The following is a 26,025-nucleotide window of genomic DNA, read 5'->3' on the forward strand; positions in this document are numbered from 1 at the left end:
AGATTTCACTAATGAGAAACAGGATCACCATTCAAGGAAATTGAAAAAAACTGAAAATATAATTTGAGGACTAAATTGAGTGAAAGTGAAAATCAAGGAAAAGAACAGAATAAATTAAAGCGTGAAAAAAGGTAGCTACATTCTGGTGAACTGATCTCTGGGCAATTATCTATGCAATATAAACGTAATCATAAAGGTCATACGAGTGAAACTGAATATTTTTCAGAGAGCAGTACAGTGGACAAATGCGTATACCCCTTGGTTAGCTTGCCGTAAATGAGCTAGCACACATAACTAACTATACGGAAATCCTTATTTCCCACATCAGCATACTCAAATACCCATTATGTATGCTTTGTGAGCTTTCCCATTACCCTTCATCTACCAAAAATGACTTTACCTTTTCATTATAACTGAACACAATAGTAATGTCAATCCCAAGAAATGCCTAGTAACACCGGATATTTGTTAAGCAAATTTCAGACTCATCATCCAAAACGCATACTTAACTTCATACACTGTTACAACACTTGAGGTTCTAATCGCTTCAAAGCAAGCACTTCCCCGATTACGGCCCTGGTAATTCAATAAACGTATGTGCCCCAATTCACCCTCCAAAGGCGAGCTATACGAGATCAAAGCGAGTGCACCTATTTTATGTGCGACCCACACTTATGCCTTTCAGACTTTTAACTTGAAGAACATCGATTTTTCTCCTTTTATATTATATGATATACGCTCCATATGGTGAAGAAATGTTTCGGAACAAATTTCAAATAAGCCTTGCGGGCTTCTATTACATTATGTAACTTCAAGTTTTTTACCCGTTCAGACCATAGATTGTTCAAATTTTCTGCAAATTTCCCTAAAATGCACATCTGTTCCAAATCGGAACTTTCCTGAAAGAGTTTGTTTTAATTCCAGCAAACACGCCAGGAGGCATCCAGACTTCGACGCTTCGGTTCTGAGGCAACGACGGGCGCCGAACCGGACATTTTCAATAAACTCCAGCGACGGCACCCCCTCCGACGTCTTGTCCGACTCCATGTCGAGCCCCTAGGCGAGATAATATATACATGTTGTGTAAATAGGAAAATATATTGTATACTGCTTCTGTTACGGTTTTGTGTCTTTTTTAGTTTCCATATCTCCAGAACTACAAATGCAACTGAAAGTTAATCTGAGAGTTTGGGTAAGTGTGGTTATTTAAAATATCTTGAAGAATTACTGGCATTGTAATCCTTAAATGAACAGAAGATTTATTTTGCTTACAAATTTCCATTTCATAATTTTATTACTTGCTTCGTATTTACATATATATCACATTAATTTGCGGCTAAATTATGGTTTATTTTGAACCAATAATTACAGCAATTTCGGATGATGAATGCATCAGATGGAGTCTTTATTTATTATATTATATATTACGGTTTTCATTCAAAACTGTGCGATAGGTTGCTGCCAGGGTTGAACTTTAATAGGGCTCTCATTCTAACGAGACCAAAAATTGCAGTGTAACAAGAAGCGACCCAACGATCCATCCCGGGAGTGAAATACTCAGATGTAATAAAGCTCATATACAGCTTCTTAGAAATTACTTTTTCAAATTGGATTTCAAATTTCAATAACACAAGAGTTTTTTTTTATTTACCAGTACAAGATTCATTGAATAACTAGTTATGAAACGAAAGTATGTACCTTATAAGTTAATGTTATAACTAAATTAACGAATGAGAGCAATGTCAATGAGTGCATTGTGTAACTAAGTTTACAAAAAAGACTAATAGCAACATTAATTGTTGTTGTAGTTCTACAGATAGAGAACGCAACTCGAATTCAGTTTCTTGTCTTTTTCTTCTGATTTCTACGCTCTACATCGAAATAAAAAAAAAAGAAAGAAAAACACCACTGTTTGTATAAGTTATATGATATTGCGAGTCCTCGTTTCGCTGCTCTCGCGAAATACCACTTGTTACCCAAAACTATCCATTTCTTTAATGATTACGTAAATAATTATTTGCTCAACAGCATAACCATTTCTCAGCAAGAACAAAATACTTTCATGAATCAGATGAATAAAAAATTTCACTTGAGTTTCCGGTTTCCTAGACCTTTCTACGCTGAAAACAGCAAACATTATTAATCGCGATGAAATATAAAAAAAAAAAATTAAAAACAAACTTAGATAGCATTTCGCCGTCGACTGGCTAAAATTGAACTAAACCATTTGCAGGTGTCATTAATTAGTATAATTAAATTTTAAAAGCAATCGTTTGAATGTAAGGAATATCACTTAAACTTATTTTAAGAAATGTCAAAAAAGTTGTATTTCAGAAAAATTATTTGAGTTTTACAAGATGTTATTGGGACTTCAGAAGTGCCATTCGTATTTGAAAAATCATCAATTGTATTGTAGATGAGCGATTTAAATTTTAAAAACCGTCAGTTGTATTTAAGAATCGTCACTTCTTATTTAAGAAAAGAATTTCGTGCAAATATGAAGAAAAATGTTTCTGAAAACATTTTTTCTGGAAGATTTGAAGATTTTTTTACCTACAAGACTAGAAATTTGAGTAAACAGACACATAAATAGTACACCTAAGATTGCATTAAAACCTGGGCATTGGAGTGAAGCAAAAAGGTTCCGAATCTTAAGAAAATATGTAAACTCTCTGATTATTGTATCATATTGTAGAGATACAGAAATATTCAAAATTTAGCAACAGATCAGGGGGGTTAAAGGACAATAAAGAAAGCTGCACTACTTATAAATTGATTTGTGAGAACCGGAAAGGAATTTCAAAATCCCAAGGAATTTCAAATCCCCCATAAAATCATCCAGTTTCCAATCATACAGCAAAATTACTTTAAATCTATAAACTATCAATTATTGAGCTAGCAGGGATCAGAAATGACAGAGCTTGGAGTCTAAATTAATGAAACAATTAAAATGTTGACGGATTTTACGAAGACAATAGATACTACAATTCCTGCGAGAATATTCCCCCGAACCTTTTATAGATCCACTTAAGCCAGCAGAAATCCAGAGACGTTAAAGGGTAACGCGCGACAACCCAGAATACGAGAACTAAAAATTAGCAGGACGAGTATGAAATTAAAAGGATGAATTGAACCAATAAATTCCTGTAAGAATATTGATTTAAGTATTCTTGATTCTATTTATCTTATTACCATGAAACTCGGGATATTCGAGGACCGCTCAGGTAGTAATAAAATGTGCAATATATTTTAACGGAAGAAGCAAAAAATTGAAGGGTCTTAAAAAGAAACAAGTCAACAAATTCTTGCTGGATGTGACTTAAACCTTTATATATCTGCACTTATAATTTTTTCCCAATATTTTAGGAAAAAAAGTCCAATCAGTCATTTTCTGTGGAATAAGTCATCGAATATTTTGCAAGTAAGATCAACAAATTGCAGCCACCGATGAGGTTTGTTTCTCCAAGGACGAGAGCTTTAATAGTCGCAACACCTACATATGGGACGATTACAATTCATAACCCGCATCGATTAGGATTCTCGAAACCAATTTGCCATTAATATGTGGGCCGGTATTGTTGGCGACTTTTTAATTGGCTCGTTTCTACTTCCATCTCGACTAACTAGTAACATCCACCTACATTTTCTGCAACACGCATTTCCCCGAGTTAATGAACAATGTACACGTTGCTATGGGTATATATGATAGAATGTGGTTCCAGCATAACGGTACACCTGCACATTTTGTCCGTTCTGTGCAGGAACATCTAAACCAACATTTTTATGGACGATGGGTTGCAAGAGACGGACCTATCAGGTGGCCAGTGCAATGTCCCGATTTAAGCTCGTTGGATTTTTCCTCAGAGATTAAGTCGTTGGTCTGTAGCCACTCAAAAGGAATTGTTGGCAAAAGTGATGGCAGCCTATCTTTTCGCACAGCAAGATCCGCACATTTTACAACGAGTGCGCGATTCAATGATTCGAAGAATAAATTTATGTAACAAGGTTGGGTATCGTTATTTTGAACTTTTATTATATTTTTTTGCATTGTTTTTAATGATATTAAATTGGTTGTCGAAGAATTTTGGCGTTAACCATCTAACATTACGTTTTTGAACAAAAATGACTTTGAAGCTGAAACGGCCCATTTTTGATTAGGGGTTCTTTGCAAAAATTCTTCAAATGTTAGTTGAAATGTTAACAGGATTTAAATCTGTATAAATTTAAAGATAGATTAATGCAACAATCAAGATTTTGTAGAATTTCAAGAAAAAATGAAAGTTAAATTACCCAACTTTTGCTAAAAATTAAATTTGGAAAATTTAATTAAGAATTAAGGAGTTAGATATCCACGTTACTATATACATAAATTAGGTGGTGAGAAATAATTATATGGAAAAGATGATGAAGGAATCCATCGACATGAGAGAAATATTTTACAAGGCAAGAAAAACAACGATTAACGCATTGGAACTTTATCGCTTTCTCTTGTACTTTCTTTACGGTCGTTGCAACGGGAAATTTTGCTTGAAAAATACCAACTCCATTTGCCAGAGAAGCTCCAGAATGAAATTATGTCTAAATGGCGATAACAAAAATTATAATACCACTGATTTATACGTTTCTTCTGGAAAATTAGTGTTTTTCCACTCCGTATCTCCGTTTATTTGCATCACCATCCATTTGTTGGAGCATAAGCCCTTTAGCAATGCTCATGTTCGCTCCAGGCTATTTATTGTAGCAGGCATATTACAACCCAAGGGAAAAATGAGAATTTTATCGAAAACTTTTATTTAGCAAAATCCAATTCCCTAACAAAATTAAATATCTTTGGAGAGCCCGCAGGTTATTTCATTGTTAATGCAATGAAGTAATCTTGTTTCCGAAGCAGCAAAGTTAGTTAGTCTGGCGGAAGAAGGAATGCTGGAAAAACAGCGAAAAAGCCGAATTAATTTGCTTCATTACGTGGACTGTGTATTTAATTTCCTATTGGAAGGAAAAATACCTCTTGTAAGTCCTTAATTTTACATTATAACTTGCGATTTTATATTTAATCGCCTTTTGCTTTTCAAATCATTCACACAACTGTTTTGATGAGTTGCTAAACAAATAAATAGTTATTAATTTAAATAAACACAAAATGCAAATATCCCAATAGATAATTATGGGTGCCCCATTAACAGTGCAAATTTGCGTACAGTTTAAGTTAGTACAGGAGTTTGTTTTAATTAACTGCTTATTAGCATACATGCTGCACAAATTGTAGTTGAATAAAGGGCATAATTTTCAAGTTATTATGCGCAATTCAGGAAATAATGGGATTCCATAGAGGGCATATATTTAAAAAATGCGCGTAAATGGAAATTAAACCTTGCCATAACTCATCTTTTCCAATTAGGAAAAATCATCAATTTAAAATGTCAACGCTTCGTTTGCAATCTGTCTCTCTATAAATCAAGAGCTTACCAGTCCAGTTTCATGTCGTTAATGGCGCTTTCATAGCTTTGATCTCGTAAATTAAAAATTTTGTTTTCCATCAGTTGAAAAAAACAAAGAGCATTTCATGAGATTTCAGGAACACAGAACTAAAGCATGTTCCTTCAGAGAAGTGAGAAATTTGACCAGAAAATCGTCTCTTATGCCTTAGTCCACTGAACTATAAACTCCACATGCAACTTCACTGAAATTTTTATGAAACTTCGCTCAACTTTACTGGCTTAGGTCGAAACTTCGAGAGAATAAAATCCCGGGTTATATGGGCTCGCAGAAGGGTCTTCAGTTTAATCCTGAGCACACACTAATACGTATTAAATTTGTGATGACCGTGTCCACTTAAAGGTTTAAAAACTAGACGCGAACAGGGATTAAGAGATAAAGTATTGGGGGTGAGCTTGTCGTAGCGTTAAGCAACTTCTTATCAAAGACTTTGCTGGAGTATTAAGCTGTGGCTGGATTTAAGGGGATGTTTTCCGACGGAAAGCGTGGGCTTGCTAAAATTCTGTTCTATTGCTAAGGAAAATGGCGATGCTGACTGGTCCAGAAAATGAGGAGAAGCTTCCTGTATTGCTGCAGTGTTTTACTTTTTTCAAATCAGCGTATTGCTGAAGTTCTCAGTAATATCAAGATACGATGCAAGATGCCAAATTATTTGCAATTTTTAACGATAGCTAAGAAAATTGGTAAAAATGTTCAAAAATCATACTGCATCTGGGATAACTTGAATTTAAAGCCTTCTTAAAGCATTTTCTGATGAGAATTCATGATGAAAAACGTGGCCTAAGTGAAGCATTTACTATTACGCCGAAATATGATAGTTTTATCACGCAAGTGTTCTTGATGTTTTTGGGTAACACACACAATCCTGTAAGACTTTCTAGGCTGGTAGTAAAGTTCAGAGTCACTTCTGACAATTTAAAATAATTTTAATTTCTTCTATGATAATCGTCTATATCATTGAAAAGCTATTCTATCGTAAATATTATATAATACGGCGACAGCAATGCATTTTTAATCTAAAATAAAATCTTAATTTTGCTATTTTAGAGACAACATATTTCGAGCACTAACCCAATATGTGTATAATCAATGAGAATTTATTAAATTATTTTTATCAAATTAGCTTTCATAAATATGTTCTATACATTTGAAGCGGGTTATTTATTATTTCTTTTATTTTGTTTCGAAAGTAATGCTTTACATACAAATAGGAATTGTCGAAATGGTGGAACATCCTTATTAATGGTCCGGTGACCAGTCTCTCACCATCTTCAGATGTTGGGAAAAAATTATTGCGAAAACGTAAATGAACAGAAATAAAAAAATAAAAAAATATGTGAAACACTTTGAAGTGCCTCGTCTCAATTACTGATGAATGAGAGTCCTGGACATGAGTCCAATTCGAGTCCTGTTACCATTTTAAAAAGATTGATTTCTGGCAAGTGATCGGTGTTTGATCACTGTACCTAGTTTAATCTTCCTTGTTTAAAACTTTACTATCTGTCTTGGTGATTACCGTAAGTAGTATTTATTACTGTTAGTTCAGGTTGGTCAAGTCAACATCTTTTAACACGTCCCATTATTGTACCGTTGAAACATTTAATCCTTAGGTAGAACACTTACCCTTCAAATGCAATCTTCCACATTTACCACATCTGCCTCCTGGAAATTTTTGCACGCGCCTGGTATATTTGCGGGTTTACCCTTCCGTGGCCTGAAAAATGTCTTTTCCTACGTTATTGACTGTTACTCATTACCATTGCGTTCACCAGGCGATGCTAATTTGCCACTTCATATTCGGCCTATTCCCCTGCTTGAGTTTCTCAAAAAACACTCTCAAATGTCAGGTTTGTCTGTGAGAAATTACTCTCTCACAGTAAACTATCTTTCAACGCTTCTCGTAAGAACCCCCCAAAGTTGCAAATGCTTGCGGTCTTTCGTAGTTCCGCAATGCAGTCATGTACCCTCAGTTCCGCCTTCTGAAGACAACAGTTAAATGTGAAATTCACACCAAATAAATGTACATTACGATCTAACTAGAACTCAAACTCGTGACAGATAATACGTTTGCTTTCTATTCTATGTAAAACAAACTGATGGTACTGACTGTTAACACTAGCAATTGACCATACGAACTAGTCTAACCAAGAAATTCCATTCTTGACCTGAAAAGAATATTTTGAATTTTTTAAAAATTCGCTGATTTACAGCGGGTGTATTTTTAATAACTTACCACCCCCCAGATTTTTACATTAAAGTTAAAAATGTCGGCCTTAGAATGGAGGGGGAAGACAAAGAATGATAAAAAGATCTCACCCCAGTCGACAATATCACAGGGGTGGCAATTGCTTCGTTTTTTTTTAACAGAAAACATGGGTCAAGTGACATGTCATTTTATCATTTTTCAACATCATGCCAAAATGTTGGTATTTTTAATTAAATTTAATTGAAAAAATAGGTCATTCCGTGAAATTATCGAAAGAAGAACGGACGAGAAAAACGGCATTGTCCCAAGTTAGGATATAATTTTTTCATGACTTTTTTATTATTATTTATCGCACATGTAGGTATTTTTTTATTGGAAACCATATCAATTCTAGTAAAGTAGTTAGCGTAAACATGGTTTATTCCTTGGAAGAAAGGATTGAAGTATTTTTTTTGGATGGAGCCCAACATCGATGTGCCAGACCAACAGCCAGGATTTTCAACCAGAATAATCCTGGTACGAATTTAAGTCACCAACATGTTAGGAATTTGGTTGATAAATTAACAAAAACTAGGTCACTATCTAATGTGAAACAAATAATCGAATTTTGCACGATAACACCAAAATTGAAGTGTTAGGGTTGTTCGCGGCAAAACCTACCAGCTTTTTACGAAGGATTTGTTCAGTAACTGGATTATCTAACTGCTCAGTTCGCAAGATGTTGAAGATGCACAAGTTTCATCATTACAAACTTCAAATTCACCAGCAGCTTACTGAAGATGATCCTGATAGGAGAATCCAATTTTGTGGATAAATGAGCCAATGTATTAATGAAACTCTAAATAGTCAAGAATATTTGATTTAGATGTTGGATTTTTTTTTATATGGAAGTTAACTCACATAACTGTCGTTTATGGAATAACAGAAATCCTCATGTTTTTTACAAATTCCAGTTTTTAGAAGGACGCACTCAGTAGCCATAAAAGCTTAAAGTTTGGGCAGGAATTCTTGGAAATGCATTTATCGGATCAATATTCATTCAGTGGAATTTAAACGGACAACAGTACTTCGATTTGTTCAGGATTTAATCAATCCCTTAATCACCGATGCTTTGGAGAATCAGATGGACGGTAATGAACATCCAATGTTGGATGAGGATTTATTACATTTACAAGAGGATGGGGCCCTTCTAAATTATGTTTTATCGGTTCGACAGTTTCTTGACAATAGCTTTCCTCGAAGACGGATTGGCAGAAGAGGTACCATCGACTAACTAGGTAGATTTCCCGACCTTACACCTCTCGACTTTTTTCTTCGGGGATACCTTAAAAGCTTGGTTTACGCGACTCCTGTACAGACTCTTCAATTTCGAAGAATTGTAGAAGCTTGTCATAACATTCCACAACAGATGTCTGAAGAAACACGACAAGAGTTGAACACAATTATTGCATGGAGAATAGTGGAATGCATTTCGAACAACTTTTAAAAAATTAAAAATTATGAAAAAAATTGAATACAATTACCGACATTTGGCTGTTTAGAGAATTGGGAGATCTCTGAAATTATGTATCACTTGGTCCACGTTCCCTATTAAAAAAAAACTAAGGGGTTGCCACCCCTGCGACATAGTCAACCAAGGTGAGAACTATTTTCTTTCTTCGACTTCCCCCTTCATTTTAATGTCGACGTGTCTCAGCATTTTCAACTTTACTTTGCACTTCTAGAAATCTGGGGACAAGTTTCTAAAAATACACCCGATATATTTATTTTTCTACCCCTAGTTTGGCTGCAGTCATTTATCCCTATGCGACTCAATTTTTTTGGATGATTAAGACTGATTATCTTTGCGAAGCTTGAATCACGTGGTTATGCCAATTTTAATTCGTGTTTCTTTCTCAGCTGATTTGCAGGAATCTAGGAAAATTCTTCAAATAAATTCAACAGAGATTAATGGATGCAAATATACTTGGATCCTTGTCTTTTTGAGCTTCTGGTGGTCAAGGTCTCTTCTGGTGAAATTACCTAAATGCACATGATAGTCGAGACATTTGGATGTGAGGAAGTGGGGGATTACAGGTAGAGAGAAGACCCTCACTTATCGCAGAAACCCCTTACCTTGACTATCAAGAACAAACCGATCCAGATATCGAAAATGGAGTGTAAGTCTGAGTAAACTTATATTTGTTAGAATAAGAGTGTTTTAAAGGAAACTTTCCGCATTTAAGTTTTAATTCCGATTTATACCCGCTTATTCAAATTGTGTAGTAGATTTAATGGATATTAAATACCGCTACGCGCCGAGCCGCTCTAAATTGCGTGCAGATTGCCTTTATTTAATCCCTCTAAATGTCTGTGTTGTCCCGGTTTCAGTTAGTTAGGCTCAATATTTTATGATTTCGATGTTCCAGTTTTGAATTCCAAATTAGCATCAAAAGACTTGATAATAAGATTATAGTCGAAATGTCTTCACAAACCAATACTCGAGACGCGAGAATATTCGCCTTGTTTAATGGGATATACAGATGACACGTGTACTGCCGTCTTTCGAAGCAAAGTTTCGGCAGGTTACATTTAAGACAATTCCAAATAACAAGCAATTTTGAAAGTCATATTTCTGGGTAGCTAAACTCTAATTGAGTTACCGAGTAAATTTCCGGCAATTTATACGTCCGACATCAATCTTTGTCGCATAACTACCTCAAGTTCGGGAAACTTTTGCTTCCGTGATCTACATTACGACGTTTCAATTAAAGTCCAACTCCTAAATAAGTTCGGCAACGAAATGTCAGTAACAAATCGATGGGAATTTGTTCTTGTTCTTAACTTTCATCAAATAAAGAGCAGCCTTGAGTGAACTTTGAAGTAGATTTGCACTCTGACATCCTCATTACTTTTGCATTGATAAAAAAACGTGGATGACATTGATGCATGGGTGCATGGGTGCATTGATGCTTGTTCTTGCTCTTGACTTGCTGACTCGCCTCTTCTGCTTCTGTGGATATGTCAGATCAACTGATTAAGTTAAACACTTGTTTGCAATATTTTTCTTCTGCCTCATTCAATTTTGGGTCCACTTTTTCGTGATTACGTTTTCATAGCTATATGTGTTTCAATTTCCTTGAAACTTCACTTTCCTCGCAGCCGATCCGCACAAATCGAACTGAAAGGTAAATAAAAATAAAGCCCAATTTCCCTGGTGAATTCCAATTCCAGTATTAAAGGGTCAGGATTCGAGGCATTTTCGATATAAACGATATTTGATCGATACGCCTTCGTTGCGGTTACACAGAGCAATTACCGCACAGCTCTGAAAATCTGTGGCTTTGCGATTTTGCAGACGTCGGGAAGGAGATCCAAATTGCCGATGGATTTTGTTGGATATAATGATGGATTGCTTTCTCGTTTCTCTCGTTTCATTACTGTTATCTGGGGAAGTGAAATCGGCATTAATATGGAATATTGGAAACGAGAGGTTTCTTTTATAAGACTTTTATAAGTTACCAAAGGCTGACCTATATTACCGAAAATAACGTTTTATCACGTTTTCGCTTGAAGCGTGTCATAAAACGTTAACAAATTGAGAAATTGCATATAAGATTGAAACGAGGGAGGAAGAAGCACGAAGAAGAAATTGATATGCAGGATCACTCGAAATCTTTCAACTAATATTTATTGACTCCTTGTTATGGTAGAACTTGCCTCCTGAAGACATCCTCATCATAACCATTACCATTATCTTCGATAGCTTGAAGTGCTCTGAACACCATATTATTTTAGAGCCGCTTTTTCATCTATAAGATCACATAAAATATTCCAACTACTCCAGACTGACTAATTGAAAACTTATTGTGAAAAAACTTATTTTATAAAAATAATTTGTTTCTTATTTTTCTTTCTCATTTAGAACAATTTGCGATGTAAATTACTCTCGGAAAACCTCCATGGAGAAGAAAACGGAACACATCCTTCTTTTTAGGCGTGATGGTAATTATCTTTCAGTGCAGCAACATGGTATGCTCTAAATAGTGTTGTACTAAAATATGTAGTGTGAAAAGATGACAAATCATTCAAACGTTTATGAATGTTCAGGATCTATTCATTTCACGTCCAAAGCAATTAAAGTTATTCTATAACATCAAGCAAAACCACATGACTTCAAGGGATTAAATAAATTTTACCTTTTTTTTTCTCGTCCATGAAGAATGAGCAGTGAAGAATGTCCATTGAAGTTGCTTCTAATCTGATTCAGAAAAAATAGTTAGAATTGGCAGCCCGAGAAATCCTTTCGTTGTCCCTAGAATTATTAAAGAACTTGCTGGTTGCAACCACTTTTCTTCGACAACATTGATAAATATTGTAACTCTTTGTTGTTGAAACTAACTGTGGGAGAAATCTTCCGTTCATCCTCAGGCTCCAGTAAGGGCATAAAATTTTCAATTTGGGCGCAAAAATGACAAATTATTCCATCTCTTAGAGTGACTTAACCATAAGGCTTGTGTTTTATGAAAATGCATTGGTGCGCCACTCATGTACTTTTAGGGCGAATGGAAAAATTTAATTCCAAATTGAACAACTCAAACCTAACTAAGCGAGGCTTATTTCATTCTCATACTTTCCCCTGTTTTCTTCAACATAACATATACTCCCGCTCTCAATTGATGCTCCGATTGAAATTAAGAAGTTTTCCCCACGTAGTTCAGATTATATCACATATACATTGAAGAAACTCTGGGGTTAAAACTGAGATATTATTCCTAAGATAATCTAAATAATCTTAAAACGACTTACTTCATAAAAATACATGATAAAAGTTTAAAAGAAGGATCAGATTGAAAGAAAATTATTTATTAATGATCTAAGATGGAGGAAGTGGTTTCCAACTTAGTTTGAGTTTACTAGACACTGGAAGCAGAAGTGAATATTAAAAGTTTTTTGAAGAACTATTTAAATTTTTTTAAATGCACCACTTGAACGTAATAATTTTAAATTAATAGTAACCCTAGACATGACAAGAAACTTTTCAATAATGCTCAATAATATCGAGGAAAAATAAATTAGAAAAAAACAAAATGTTAAAGATTTTAGTTATTTGATACTTTTCAACGTTAGGAAAAAACCATACGAATCGTGCTATGTAACTCAAACTATTAAGAGTCTACAAATCTTTAAATTGCGGAAAATTTTGGAAATTGATAATCTCAAAAACTGTTTTGAATATAGGTGTAATTCTCTGGTGCCTTTGTCTATAACTCTCGGCTCCATACATTTGTACTATATGCAAATAGTTTTTTAGATATCGGATTATAAAATATTGTTAAAATTATCTGCAAAGAATATTCAAAATACTGCATTTCTCAAATTTCAAAATTATGTTATTTAGAGAAAACGATAAACTTGGCAGTAACGCCTGCATTATTGTATCGAGCATAAGCTTCTCTTCGCCGTTATACTAGCTTTGTATATTGTGATTCAAAGACTTAAATACCGAACAAGTGAATCTAATTCTATTGAAACATTATGCACAGTGTCTCAAGGGAAGTAAGACATTGCTCACAGTGTCTAAGCGGCTTTTCTTGAGAATGTACCGAGATTACTTCATACATGATAACAAGCCAGAGGACCATCTTATGAACAACTAATAACACTAACTGAAATTTTTGGAAAAAATTTCAACATTCTGAAAACATATGTTTTGAAAATTAACTAACAGATGGAAAGAAGATAAAGTGAGTAGCTGATGAAAAGAAAATAGAAGTGGGTGAAAAAGAAGATAAAACGCGAACTTAAAAAAAGCTAAAAAAGAAACAAAAGAACCAATATGTATATTTAAAATACTGACGTTAAATCCTACTGCAAGCAGGCAGGTGACAGTGTTGAAAAACAAAGCTTAATAAATTCTGGGTATTCAATGTACGTGATTTGTTCTAGGTACATATCTATATAAGGTAAGTCGGAAGGATGAAGCCAAACTTCAAGAGAATACATGAAAAATAAATTGTAAAAAGTATTTAATGTTTTTATCCGATTTTTATTTGTTGTATAATGTAAATCGTTTTTTTTAATTAACGTTATATTTTCAATAAAAATAAAATTTTATTATTCGTGACACTGGTAACACGTTTATTTTCTAATTCAATTTAATATGTTACAAAATTCCAAACATTTATACAAATTTAGAATATGCAAATATAGTGTTTATTTATGGTTTTGTAATGGTTAGGCATGATTTGGGCGAAAGTTTTTTAGGGCGTTGGGTTGGTCCTATTTGTTGGCCTCCAAAGTCTCCAAACCTCACACCATTCGACTAGTGCTTATGGGATTGATTAAAAATAAGGTATATAAGATAAAAGTGGACACTTCAAATAAACTACTTTTGCGAATTAATAACTCTGCAGCTGATATTAAAGAAAGATGTGAGGTAATCAAGGTAATAACGAATGCTCTTGAGAAACAAAGTAGCAAACGTTTAGAAGTCAGAGGTGGTATTTTTAAATATTTATTAACAGAACATTACGGTGACGGAAATGCTAATGTATGAAATTTCTTTATACATTTTTTTATTTATTTTTTCGATTTACGCTATAACTTGTAAACGGATAAAAATCGGATAACAATATTTGAGTTGTTTTACATTTATTTTTCATGTGAAATACGCTCCTGCAATTTGGCGTGATCCTCTCGACTCGCCCTGTATACTACGAATATATTTCGCAGTTATATGCTCTACTTAGCTATGCTTACATCGAGATTGTTATAATCGAAACTTTCCCTTTTACACATGTCTTAAATGAAAAGAGATATGTGTGAATAAGGTAATGGCAAATTTTCTAAATCATCTACTTCATGAGCATCTAAGATAGGAACGGGCTAAAAAACTTATTAACCCGATGAATACTACCCCGTTTAGTATGCAAGTTTTCTGAAAAAAAGTGATGGATTAATATTTACGTTCTCATGTGTCTTGCACTTCACACACTTTTTCTCATACTTTTCTGCTTTATCTTGAGCAAATATTGAAATCTGAGATAAGTGTCCGGGATTGATATTGTTGAGAGATGGTATACATAATCCTCTATGATCCTCTAATTCATCTTAATTCTCTATATTGCTATAGGTACTTCAAAACCAAATAACACAATCAGTCATCAGTGTGCATTATCCAAACAACGTTTCATAGCCAATACAACAATAGTCCTTATTGATAGAAAAAATGGTACTCAACATTAAGTTCTATTTTTGTTCCGGGAATCTAATTTGTTATTGTTTTGTGAGTGTTTAGTATATAACAAGAGATAAAGAAATTAAGACTAAATTGAATTTGGAATTTTAAAAGCGAATCTCACATTAGATTTGTTTGTAAAGTGGTAACTAAAAATACTCTCGATAAACGTTTTAAGCAGGAACGTTTTATTTATTAGAGATACAGGGCCGAAATTGCTATTGATAAGAAAAATAAGGAAGAATTCAATATTTTTGTATCTCACATTAGGGGGAAATTCCAATTGCTGAGGTGTGGTGCTAAAACGGAAGGCTCCCTGGAGCTTTTGCAGAAAATTGTCGGTACGTTGAAATTAAAAGCTTTCCACGAACTTAAACCAAAACTTGAGTCACAACATCATTACCCGAAATTATTTGAACAAATAATATTTAAAACACCATTATCCAATCGAGATACAATAAACACACAATTTACTTTGGAAATAGAATCCCAAAGTAAACATTCAAACCGAGAAACGGGCTGCTCATTAAATTTACAAAGGGAAATGTCCCTCAAACTCCCGCTTCCTCCCTTTTCTAAAGAGTTTGTATTTATGTTTCTGACGTCTTTAGTGATGTTGTGGTCGATCCATGCAAATAATCTTGGAGATGCGCCTTTGAGACATGCTATTTGACGTTTATGTATTCCTCTTTTCTTATGTTTCTCAAGGGATAGTATTTAAAGTCTATTCGGGAAATTTTTCTTATACGCTATGCTTGGCCAATTAAGGACAAGCCCTTCCTGTGGAGGGCTCGTCAGGAAACTCCCCTTGACGTAGAAATCATCGACGCTTAAGCACCGGACTTCCTATAAAGTTGAAAGCCACTCCGCCACGCCTGGGCAAGTTTTAACACTCTATCAAGTGTGATAAGAATATTATTTCAGGAAATTTTCTTCTCCCTTTCTTTCACGGAGTGCCCGACTAAAATAATATAAAAGTGACCAATTCTATTGAAAACTTTTTTCCATAACCGTGAATTAAATTTCCACGGCCGAGCTAAATTGACCTTATGAAACAAACTCTGTACAAACATGGTGAAATCTAGAAACAAAATTAATTGGATCCCCAAAGGGCAACAGTGTAGATAGCGGCACGTTCCCTGTAAACCCGTACTTCAGATTGAGGCAGGACCTCAAAAATTTAATTAACAGCATACTGGCGGCCGCAAAGCGGGAAAGAATTTATTGATTAAACCCTCACATGTTTCGTTCCTTTGATCCTAGTTAAATTTAAACTCTCTACAGCTTTTATCTATAGCTACGTTCCTACTCTTTTGGCCAGAAATATGTAAAACTATAACTACAACTAATATTCTCTCCGCCAGTACTCTGTCTTTATTTAAACCATTTCCATGAACACTCCTCTTGAAAAAGTTGTCAAGATATTGATGTATTGAACCATCTACAATATTTTAAAAGGATGAAGAAGAACATCAGAAAAATTTCGTTGCGAATAACAGGAATGATACGTAGAATACCTTAAACGGAGCTGATATCTGAAATATCTAGAACTGAGTTATCGAGGATGGAAAAAGACGCTTAGTTTTGAGTGATAGGAGTGAAAATTGAGAAATTGAGACACATTTGTCGGAAAGAAGAAAGTCAACTTCATATACTTTTCATTCATTCAGTTTTGACTTTTCCAAATTTTTTATACTCGACTCTTTTTTCATTGTTCATTATAATTTTCATTATTATATATAAGTTTCGCTAATTATCTTATACATCACTGCTTCTCTTTCTTTTTTTTACTCCAAGTTTCATATTTCCCCGCTTTGTTTTGACGCTATTTTATAATATTGATAAACATTTTTGTGTATTCTATTATCATTGATATTGTTAACTATTTTCATTTATTTCGTTTTTGGTTTTTGTGACCGACAGCAGACGCTTAGATTAACAGGAATTAATGGGGGAACAAATAGTCAAACTAAACTAGGATGGGCAAATTCGTATTTTCAAAAGATAATTTCTCGGTCCTATTTCTTTTGTTTTCGTCGTTTCCGTTGTTATTTTTTAACAAGATTTTTATCTAGAAAATATTTCTAGTTGGACTAGAGAGAACTCATTAAGTATGGATCCTAGCAAAACTCAGGCAAACAGCAAATTTTTAATTAAAAACTTTTTCTAAACTGCACCTAATTAACTTGTTGTAAAAACTCAGAGTTATCCACTACGAATTGCATTCATATTATTTTATATATGGTTCGTTTCTCACATCTTATAATAAATGTCGAATTCAAAAGTTTCAGAATTCATGTATATGATTTGTTTGCAACCTGCGAAATAAAGATCACGTCAGTCAACATAAGAGAATATATTTAAATGTAATATGAACCTAAAGCGTTTTGTTCCACTTGGGGTATTTACTGGTAACTGATCTACGAACTATTTGATAGACTTCATTCAGATCATGGGCGCGACCCCTCGTGTAATTTTGCGATTTGAAGATATCGCTGTAGGTCAATGTAAAATTACTTTTCTCTCATTGCTTAATTTAGTTTTTAATTTCTTGTTTCTATTAATGGCATTTATTGATTAATTTAATTTTTTTACTATGCATTTGTTTCGTCTTATTTCATTAAGTTGACCAATTTGCTTAGCAACACGTGAGAAGTTTCGCGCGGGTGAACACAAGTGCAAAGGAAAATTTGTACCATCTTGGCAAAATCGAGGGTTCGAGCAGAAATGGAAAGAAGATGTTGAGAGCAACCCGGAGACACATGTTTCTACTCGAAATGAGCCTCATCGGGCATGTGTGAACCTACTTTTCGCTCGTTTGTCTTCGGGCCGGGAAAGAATGTAAGCAAAAATAGGGAAAACACAAACAAGCATCAGTTCACTCTGTTGTGGAAACACTCAAATTTTCCCCAGTTCGGAGATGAACTCAGGATATGCGCCATGGATACCTGCTGTGATTTACCCAGCCACGAATGCTTAACAACGGGGAAAGTTAGCAGCAAGCTCGCAAAAGGAATAGAGCGTTTAAGTGGAGACAAGAATGCGACACGTGTTTCTGCTTATTGGCTTCATTAGATGAGTCTACGTATAACGTAGGTAGAGTTTATTATGCTACGCATGTTCGAGGGCACATGCACATGCAGATGAGCCTGTAAAAAATAGAATGGAAGAAAAAATGGAAGAAAAACGGGGGAACCTCGAACCCAAACTTGCCGAGCCCGTACCTGCTTGTTGTTTCACATTTTTCCCTTTCGTCCTCACCAGGCTCCACCGATATATTTTTTTCAACGAATCGAGCTCCACGAAGGGAAATCCGTATTTCCTTTTATGGAGCGGGGGACATCCTCAGTTTAATTAGTAGTACGTACAATTTTGCTTGTTGGCCCTTGTTCAGATTATGCCGTTTCCTAATTTCCAACCGAACTAATTGGTGATTTGGTCGAAGACGTAGGTGCCACTGATTTATAGCGGTTTATCCAATTTTCTACTCATTTGAGTCCTACTTACTAAAGTAACATGGGTCCCGACCCTCCCAACTTACATCTAATCAAGGCCCAACAAGGACCTAAATCTGAACAACAATTCTAGAGCGATAATCGCTACAAATAAACGTCCACTGTATACGACAAATTTTAGTGAACGTTCGTGTAATTATCTAAAATTATCACGTCCTCATTCTTTCGCACCAGACTCGGCCCTGAAGCCGGGACGATTAATTCGGGTTTAAGGGCGCCGTATAAAAACCAAAAGGTTGCTATGCAGGAAATAATACGGAAACGCGAGCCCGCCGAACATTAAAAAGATAAATTATAAATATAAAAGCAAAATGGACGCAATAAAGGAGTAAATTCGTTGCGAAACAATCCCGAAAAGGGAGATGGATAGCGCAAAAATGTAGGATTCGCTATAATGACGGGATTCGGGGTTTAGTTTAATGGGATTATTATTACGCAGCTTTGTTGCAATATGCAGAACGAATAGAACTCAAAGATTGATACTGGTATAATTAGCATGACTTTTAATCGGTTTTTTTGAACATTTCAGAGTTAAAATACGATTAAAGAGAAAATTTCTTTGACGACTTGTCCTGCACTAAAAATCAGGTATTTCATTATTAACTACTAATTGTGATCACATACTATGAAAATTATCTGTTGTTTTAAGGCAATTTGCATGAATGCAATTTGGGATGAAAAAAGCACGCGTGCACTGAGTTCTCGAGTGCTTTTTATCTGATCCAGATTGTATTGACAAACACATAACAATTGTCACGAATGGAGATTCGAACCAGAGCAAACTAGTAACTGTGAAAATCATAATTCTAGTAAATTTACCAATACCTCTATTGATTATTTGGCCCGAACATTATGGGAAAAAATTGTTGGGTTGTATTCGCCCTATTTGGACTTGCCAGTTTTCTGAGCAAAATCAGTTCACAGAAATCTCAACTCCAAACAAAAAGATAACTTATTATACATTTACTGCAAGTACAACCTGATTATGCAGATTGAATCATATTCCAAATTAGGGTACCTACTTAGGAGTATTTTTGTCTAATCGTGACGCAATGGATGAATTTTTGAACGTTTTTGAGTGCTTCTTAATTCACTTGTTTATTTACCCAAAAACTTAAAAGGTTCTCGAATTGTCAAGATTTTCACTGATGCATTATTATGATAATAAAACGAACTCTATAATTTTGCATTAATAATTTATAAATATAATTAGAAGTATTTTGTTATTTTATCTAGGTGTTATTTCAGCTGGACATTGTATTTAAAGTGTGAGCGTGACGATTGTGATTTTTTGCAAAATTTTGAACAAATATGGACAGAAGTATCTCAGCATGAGTGCAATTTTCCTGACTATGCCTAAAGGAATCTATTTTTTTTTAATTTATAAATATAATTATAAGTAATGTGGTTAGAAGCCTTGATCTTTAAAAACTTTCCTACGACTATTTGCACTCATTTTCTTTGCCCTTGGGTTTAAGTCAGCTCTATGCACTAAATCCTGCTGCTTATACTCGATAATGTGGTCGAGATGCAGCAAAAAAGGCGCAGCAGATGGCGCTGATAGAATATTTTCCGACAGGCCCAATATACTGGCCGTTTACATTACGGATTTCTGCCTGCGTTTAATTAACTCGAGATAAACCAAACTAGCGAGGTCTAATAGGATCGAAATCGATCTTTGGGATATTCTAGTTAATGAATCATAGAATTCAAATGGGGTATAATATCACAATAGGCCCTGAAGCTTTTCAGAAAAATAATGGTTAAATTTTGATTCTATAAAATTCTCAAAAAATATTCGGATTTTTTTCAGAAACGTCAAATACTGTAAGTAATAAAATTTTAAAGAAATTTTCCTGATTCGTTAGAAAAACACCTGTTAATTTTCAAAAGGCAATTCAAAGCGTATTCTGGGTATGCGTCAGATCTACCTAAACTCTTTTGTCGTTCAGGAAATTTCCGAAAATTTCTGCCAATTTTGACATGATGTAAAACGGAGGCGGATAATTTTAAAAAATGTAATGTTTATTTATTTTCAAGGTTCTACCGAGGTTCTAAGAAGTTTCAAATACTACTTGGATTTTCCGAAATTTTAAATAGATTTGCGCAGTTTTTTAAATTATTTTTTATCATTTAAATTCGTATTGGTTTTTACTATCTCTGAGACGATATTTTACTAAACTTCAAACACAATTTCACAAACGCTCTTTATTAACTTCTACTGGCGCAGATTGCACACTGACAGTCGGCCGATAGTTTAGTCAAATCAAGGTGCATCATGTGCATGAATTTATCAGCCAATTTATATTCAATGAATCCACCTATGCCTTTATGTCAATTAAACAATCGACTAAACTCTCGTCCGAGTAAAGGCCTGCAGTCTCTGACCCTTAAGCGGATTTTGAGCACTTTCGTGAGGTTTATCGCGGGTATGTAATTTTGAACTAACTTATACATTTCTGCCATTGTATTTCTAATGAGTTTATTGACCTTTCTGTTGATATGTTAACCATTCCAAAAATTCGTTAACCCCATTTCTCTTCCATAAAAATTACGCTCCAGGAAATTGAAAGTTCAGTTTAGGTTTGGGTCTAAAAACATCAAACTCAGTGCGTGTGTTGCACTCAAAAAATATGTTAAAAATCACATTTTCAAAGATCAAAGAATGAGAAACTATTGACCAAATTAATTTTATTGATAGTTTACAGAAATTTACGATTAAAAAATTTTTTGGATTAGAAATTTTTTTATCATTTTGTGTTTTAGATTATTTTCAAGATCTCAAGATATTCCAGGGTTTCATATATATATTATACATGCACATTTATACACATCTTGAGCGTGTAAAAGTTGGTTACTTACAAGAACCAGAAACGCATTAGAGCAGTTTTCAAGTATTTTGAGCAGGTGGCGAATTATCGAACATTAGAAAACGTGCTAATCAATAGATAAGACTAAAACCAATTTGTTCCTTTACTATCTACTATTTTGTCAAGTAATGGTTCTGATTTCAGTTTTAACTCACTTTTAAGTGTATGATAATAAGTGATAATCTATAGATCTATAGAACAATTTAGAAAAATGAGTCTTGGCTATATCAAGCTTCCATTCTGTTCACTTATTATCCAAAGTATTATTTTACTTCTAAAATATGGCCGAAATCTGGTTATTTCTTGGCAAGTTCTTAACATAGATGGCCCGTCTTGACTGATTATGAATTTATTGAATCTAAAAATATGGAGGAATCTAAAGGAGCAGTTTTATAGACTAACAGACACTTAGATATACAGGGTGCGCCAGCTAAAACGAAACAGAGCTCCTTTCTCGGTTGATGAGGAAGTTTTGCAAAAATCCTCGGATACGTCAATTTTAATATGGGGAGGGAAGATTTTTTTATTAGAAATTGCCGGTGACTACTTTCACCCCCTCGACAGAAGAAAAACCACCCTCAAAATTTTAAATGGCAAGTGTAGTCGAGTCGCACATCAAATTAAAGGTTTTTTGAAGGGCTTTATGGTGATACCAAAATTTCTTACTTTGAAGCAACCATTGACGAGTAAATGCTTTCATTCTGTGCAGACACTATTGTGATACATAAAGCGCAAAAACATCTAAATTAATTGTTCAAAATGCTATCCATTAACTTCCTAGCAGGGAAACAAGTTTGCTTCGAAATGATGGTGCACCTGGAGCATTTCAGGGCTTATTTGGCAGCATTCATTAACAATGTGTTCTCGCAAAACTTCCAAGGTACCTGGAGAAGCGGCATGAACTTTCGCCTTGAGACAACAACAGTTTAATGTTTTTTGCTACAACTGGTATCAAATCATTATCGGCATGTTTTTACCTGTAAGCATTTCGAAGGGAATTTTTTTTTGTTGGATTCGCGTGCAAATTTATCATTGAAAATGATTTATTCGATTGCAGAGGGGATTGAGATGATTGAATTGTTTTTCGTAAATGGAAAACGTATTGGAATTATTAGCGAAGTTTAGAGAAACTGGATCTGTTGTTAATAAAAAAAAACACATAATACACCCAGCCAGAAATGAATCGACGGAGGTGGAGGTGTTGGAGCAAATGGTTTTAGAACCAGTAGCTAGTACCAGAAAATTGTCGAAAGCACCTCATTATATTGTATTATTACTCAAACTATGAGCTCAATTTCTAACAATTTACTAAATATCTCCCCGGAAAAGTAAATTGTCATGGGAATTGTGTTGACCGAAATGCCTTGTAGTATCTCCGAGAATACTCACTAATTACTTGGTCTTGGTTTTCTCGACCTAAAGATTAAAACGTGACCTAGGCTAACCTGAAGTAGCATTTGATATTTGTGAAACCACCACGTTTAAATTTAATTTTCCAGGCTAAAATATCTTAAAGGGATTAAACCTGTTTTATGACAAAATTAAATTCTATTAAGTTTCTGTTGAAATAAGAAAAATTGCAAACCTCTATCTTCTCCTCAACTGGAATTTTATGCTCCCGCTAAACTTGCCAGCACTTAAATAATTTTGCTGTAAAGCGTTTGACCAATAAATTCCTGAGCAACTAAAGACCATATTTTAAGAGAAACTACTTAATTTTATAAAAAGAAAATCTTTCATGCAACAAATTTCAGCAACGTGAAAGTTAACCATTGGCGACATATTTCACTAACGGGAATCCTCAAAGGAACTATTAACTTCACTTCTCCTTTGGGAACAATCATGCACATCACACCACCCAGCAATGATCACACTCTAGAAGCATTTCGAATATTGAAAAACAACATGAATCGTTTAAAATTCTATTGAGTGCTTATAAAAATTTGTCAAGTGTCCCTTTCGTTTACGCAAACAAATAATATCGAGAGTACATTCAAGTGGTCAAAGAAGATTAGAAGTCAATTTGGTATAAATACAGAGTGCAGGTCAACGGAGGATAAATTGCAGATGTATTTTGCGCTTACCGGTAAGACATGATTTTTATGTGATATTGCTAAATTTACCGAAATATATGATAATTTCATGCAATTTTCATAAATTACGCAATTTATTAGCACAAAACATGAAAATTGCAATTTTCTTACTCGCTCTCGTGGCTGGTATCCAGGCCGGTACTTATTTGGACCGCTTCAATGAGCAATACAAGAAGATTCATAATTCCTCCAATGGATATTTCTCCAAAGAAGGAGTTCCATACCACTCTATTGAAACTTTGGTCGTACGTAATTCTTCATAGAGTGCTAAAAGCTCATCATAACATTATTTGCCCCCTTTATAGGTTGAAGCCCCCGACTATGGTCATGAAACCACCTCTGAAGCCTACTCCTACTATTTGTGGCTGGAAGCTTTAAACGGTTACATAACTGGAGACTTCTCCAGTTTCAATGAAGCTTGGAAAAATCTGGAAACCTACATCATCCCAACTTACCAGCCCACTTTGGGAGGCTACAACCCGAGTTCTCCTGCCACATATGCAGACGAGAAAGACACCCCCAGCGAATACCCATCTGCTATGGAGAGTGGAGTACCCGTAGGTCAGGACCCTCTCTTCAACGAGCTGAAGGAGACCTATGGCGAAGCTTTCATGTACTCCATGCATTGGCTTTTGGATGTTGACAATAAATATGGATTCGGAGATGCTCAAGGTCAATGCGAAGGTGGACCTGAACAAACTGGACCTTCTCTCATCAACACCTTCCAAAGAGGACCTGAGGAATCTGTGTGGAGGACCATTCCCCAACCCACGTGCGACAAATTCGAATATGGAGGCACTGTATGTGATTTGTGATGTTAGCTTGGTTGATAATAATTTTTTTATTTCAGAATGGCTTCTTAGATTTGTTCGTCGGAGACAACAGCTACACTCCTCAATGGAAATACACTGCTGCTCCAGATGCTGATGCCAGAGCTATTCAAGCTGCTTTCTGGGCTGTTCAATGGGCCAAAGAGAAGGGTGTCTACGACTCTATATCCGAGACTGTCGCCAAGGCCGCCAAAATGGGTGATTTCTTGCGATACTCCATGTTTGACAAGTATTTCAAAAAGATTGGAGACTGCACTTCCAAATACGATTGCCCTGGAGGTACCGGAAAAGATAGCGCTCATTACTTGATTAATTGGTACTTTTCCTGGGGAGGAGCTATGCCTGACCGTGGTTCCTGGGCCTGGATCATTGGAGATGGTGCCAGTCACTTTGGTTACCAGAATCCGTTGGCCGCTTACGCCTTGTCTAACATCGAGGAACTAAAACCTAAAAGTCCCACTGCAGTTTCTGACTGGGCTACTTCCCTAGAAAGGCAATTGGAATTGTACGAATTCTTGCAGACCCCCGAAGGTGCCTTTGCTGGTGGAGTGACCAATTCATGGCATGGACGTTACGACACACCTGACTCTAATGTGACTGCTGACACTTTCCACGGCCTCTTCTACGATTGGGAACCCGTCTACCACGATCCTCCCTCTAACAGATGGTTTGGTATGCAACCTTGGTCTACTGACCGCCTCGCCCAATACTACTACGTCACCAAGGATGCCGAGGTTGAACCTATCCTAAAGAAATGGGCCGAGTGGGTCATGTCTGCTATCAAATTGGAGAACGGTGATTTCCAAATGCCCGACCATCTTACCTGGAAAGGTGTCCCACCAGAAATCCACGTCACTATTGGCGTTTACACTCAAGAAATTGGAACTGCCTCTGCCACCGCTAGGACCCTCGCCTACTGGGCTGCTGCTTCTGGTGACGAAGAAGCCAAGCAATTCTCCAAGGACCTCTTGGACGCTCTCTATAAATACGCTTCTCCTCAGGGTATCACCATCCCTGAAATCCCTGACCAATATGGAAGGTTCGAAGAACCCGTAAGTTTTCATGTGTTTTGTTTGATAGCTTGAGGACATAATTCTTTTATTACTAGGTCTACGTGCCTTCTGGATGGACTGGCACCTATCCCTACGGTGATGTGATTGACTCATCAGCAACATTCGTTGGAATCCGTTCCTGGTACAAAGATGACCCAGAATGGTCTAAGATCGAAGAAATCCTGGACGGTGGAGAAATCCCTGAATTCACCTTCCACAGGTTCTGGGCTCAGACCGATGTTGCCATTTCCTTTGGAACCTATGCCATCTTGTTCGACGAATAAGCTCCTTTCTCTGAGATTTTACTCTGTTTTTCTAAATTAAGGTGTAAATAAAATTCAAACCGTATTTATAATAATGTGTAATTTCTATTTGCTTCAGTTCAAAGTAAATGTTAGGAATTCCTCTAATTTCCATATTATCGTCTTGAAGTATTATAGTAAATTGCTCGGCAAATGTCCTCATTTTATATGTCCTATAATCATTTTAAGATGTTCGGAATGAGTGTGGTTGGAATTTTTATTTTGCCCTGCAATGGCTGTCTTATAAATTCTTGACGTGATCTGCTCATCTCTTCATTCTATCACCTTCACAATTGATGCAATTTCATATTATCTATGCACTTTTACATTCCAAGCCTGCCTCCAAAGTCCTAATATCTTGTCTAAATTTAAAACAGTTATGACGTACTGAACGAACGTAATACTGTGGCCGAATAGTTTCAAATAAATGGAGAATTTTAAT

At 35.3% G+C, this 26,025-nt stretch overlaps 2 protein-coding genes across 3 annotated transcripts in view; both read left to right on the forward strand.

Moving 5' to 3' along the window:
• The window catches only part of LOC136413893 (Krueppel-like factor 13), a 70,448-nt gene extending 69,343 nt beyond the window's left edge, over nucleotides 1-1,105 (forward strand). The window contains exon 4 of the mRNA XM_066397654.1: nucleotides 925-1,105. Coding sequence (XP_066253751.1) covers nucleotides 925-1,060 — 136 coding nt within the window. The 3' untranslated portion in view covers nucleotides 1,061-1,105. The remainder of the gene's footprint in view (nucleotides 1-924) is intronic.
• A 22,213-nt stretch (nucleotides 1,106-23,318) lies between these two features.
• On the forward strand, nucleotides 23,319-25,685 carry LOC136413791 (exoglucanase B-like). Of its 2 annotated transcripts, XM_066397497.1 has the most exons (5): nucleotides 23,319-23,392; nucleotides 23,481-23,644; nucleotides 23,705-24,199; nucleotides 24,250-25,281; nucleotides 25,338-25,685. In XM_066397497.1, the coding sequence occupies exons 1-5, from the start codon at nucleotides 23,374-23,376 to the stop codon at nucleotides 25,563-25,565; spliced, it is 1,938 nt and encodes a 645-aa protein (XP_066253594.1). In that variant the 5' UTR covers nucleotides 23,319-23,373; the 3' UTR covers nucleotides 25,566-25,685. The 2 variants fall into 2 exon arrangements, with proteins under 2 accessions (XP_066253594.1, XP_066253593.1); XM_066397496.1 differs by having other exon boundaries at nucleotides 23,377-23,644.
• The last annotated feature ends 340 nt before the right edge of the window (nucleotides 25,686-26,025 follow it).

This window comes from Euwallacea similis, chromosome 15 (genome assembly GCF_039881205.1).
Source record: "Euwallacea similis isolate ESF13 chromosome 15, ESF131.1, whole genome shotgun sequence".
NCBI lineage: Eukaryota > Metazoa > Arthropoda > Insecta > Coleoptera > Curculionidae > Euwallacea > Euwallacea similis.

Coding starts and splice junctions, on each gene's coding strand:
- LOC136413791 (XM_066397496.1), top strand. CDS start 23,438: ATGATAATTTCATGCAATTTTCATAAATTACGCAATTTATTAGCACAA. Junction 23,645..23,704: donor ACTCTATTGAAACTTTGGTC/GTACGTAATTCT, acceptor CCCCCTTTATAG/GTTGAAGCCCCCGACTATGG. Junction 25,282..25,337: donor ATGGAAGGTTCGAAGAACCC/GTAAGTTTTCAT, acceptor TTTTATTACTAG/GTCTACGTGCCTTCTGGATG.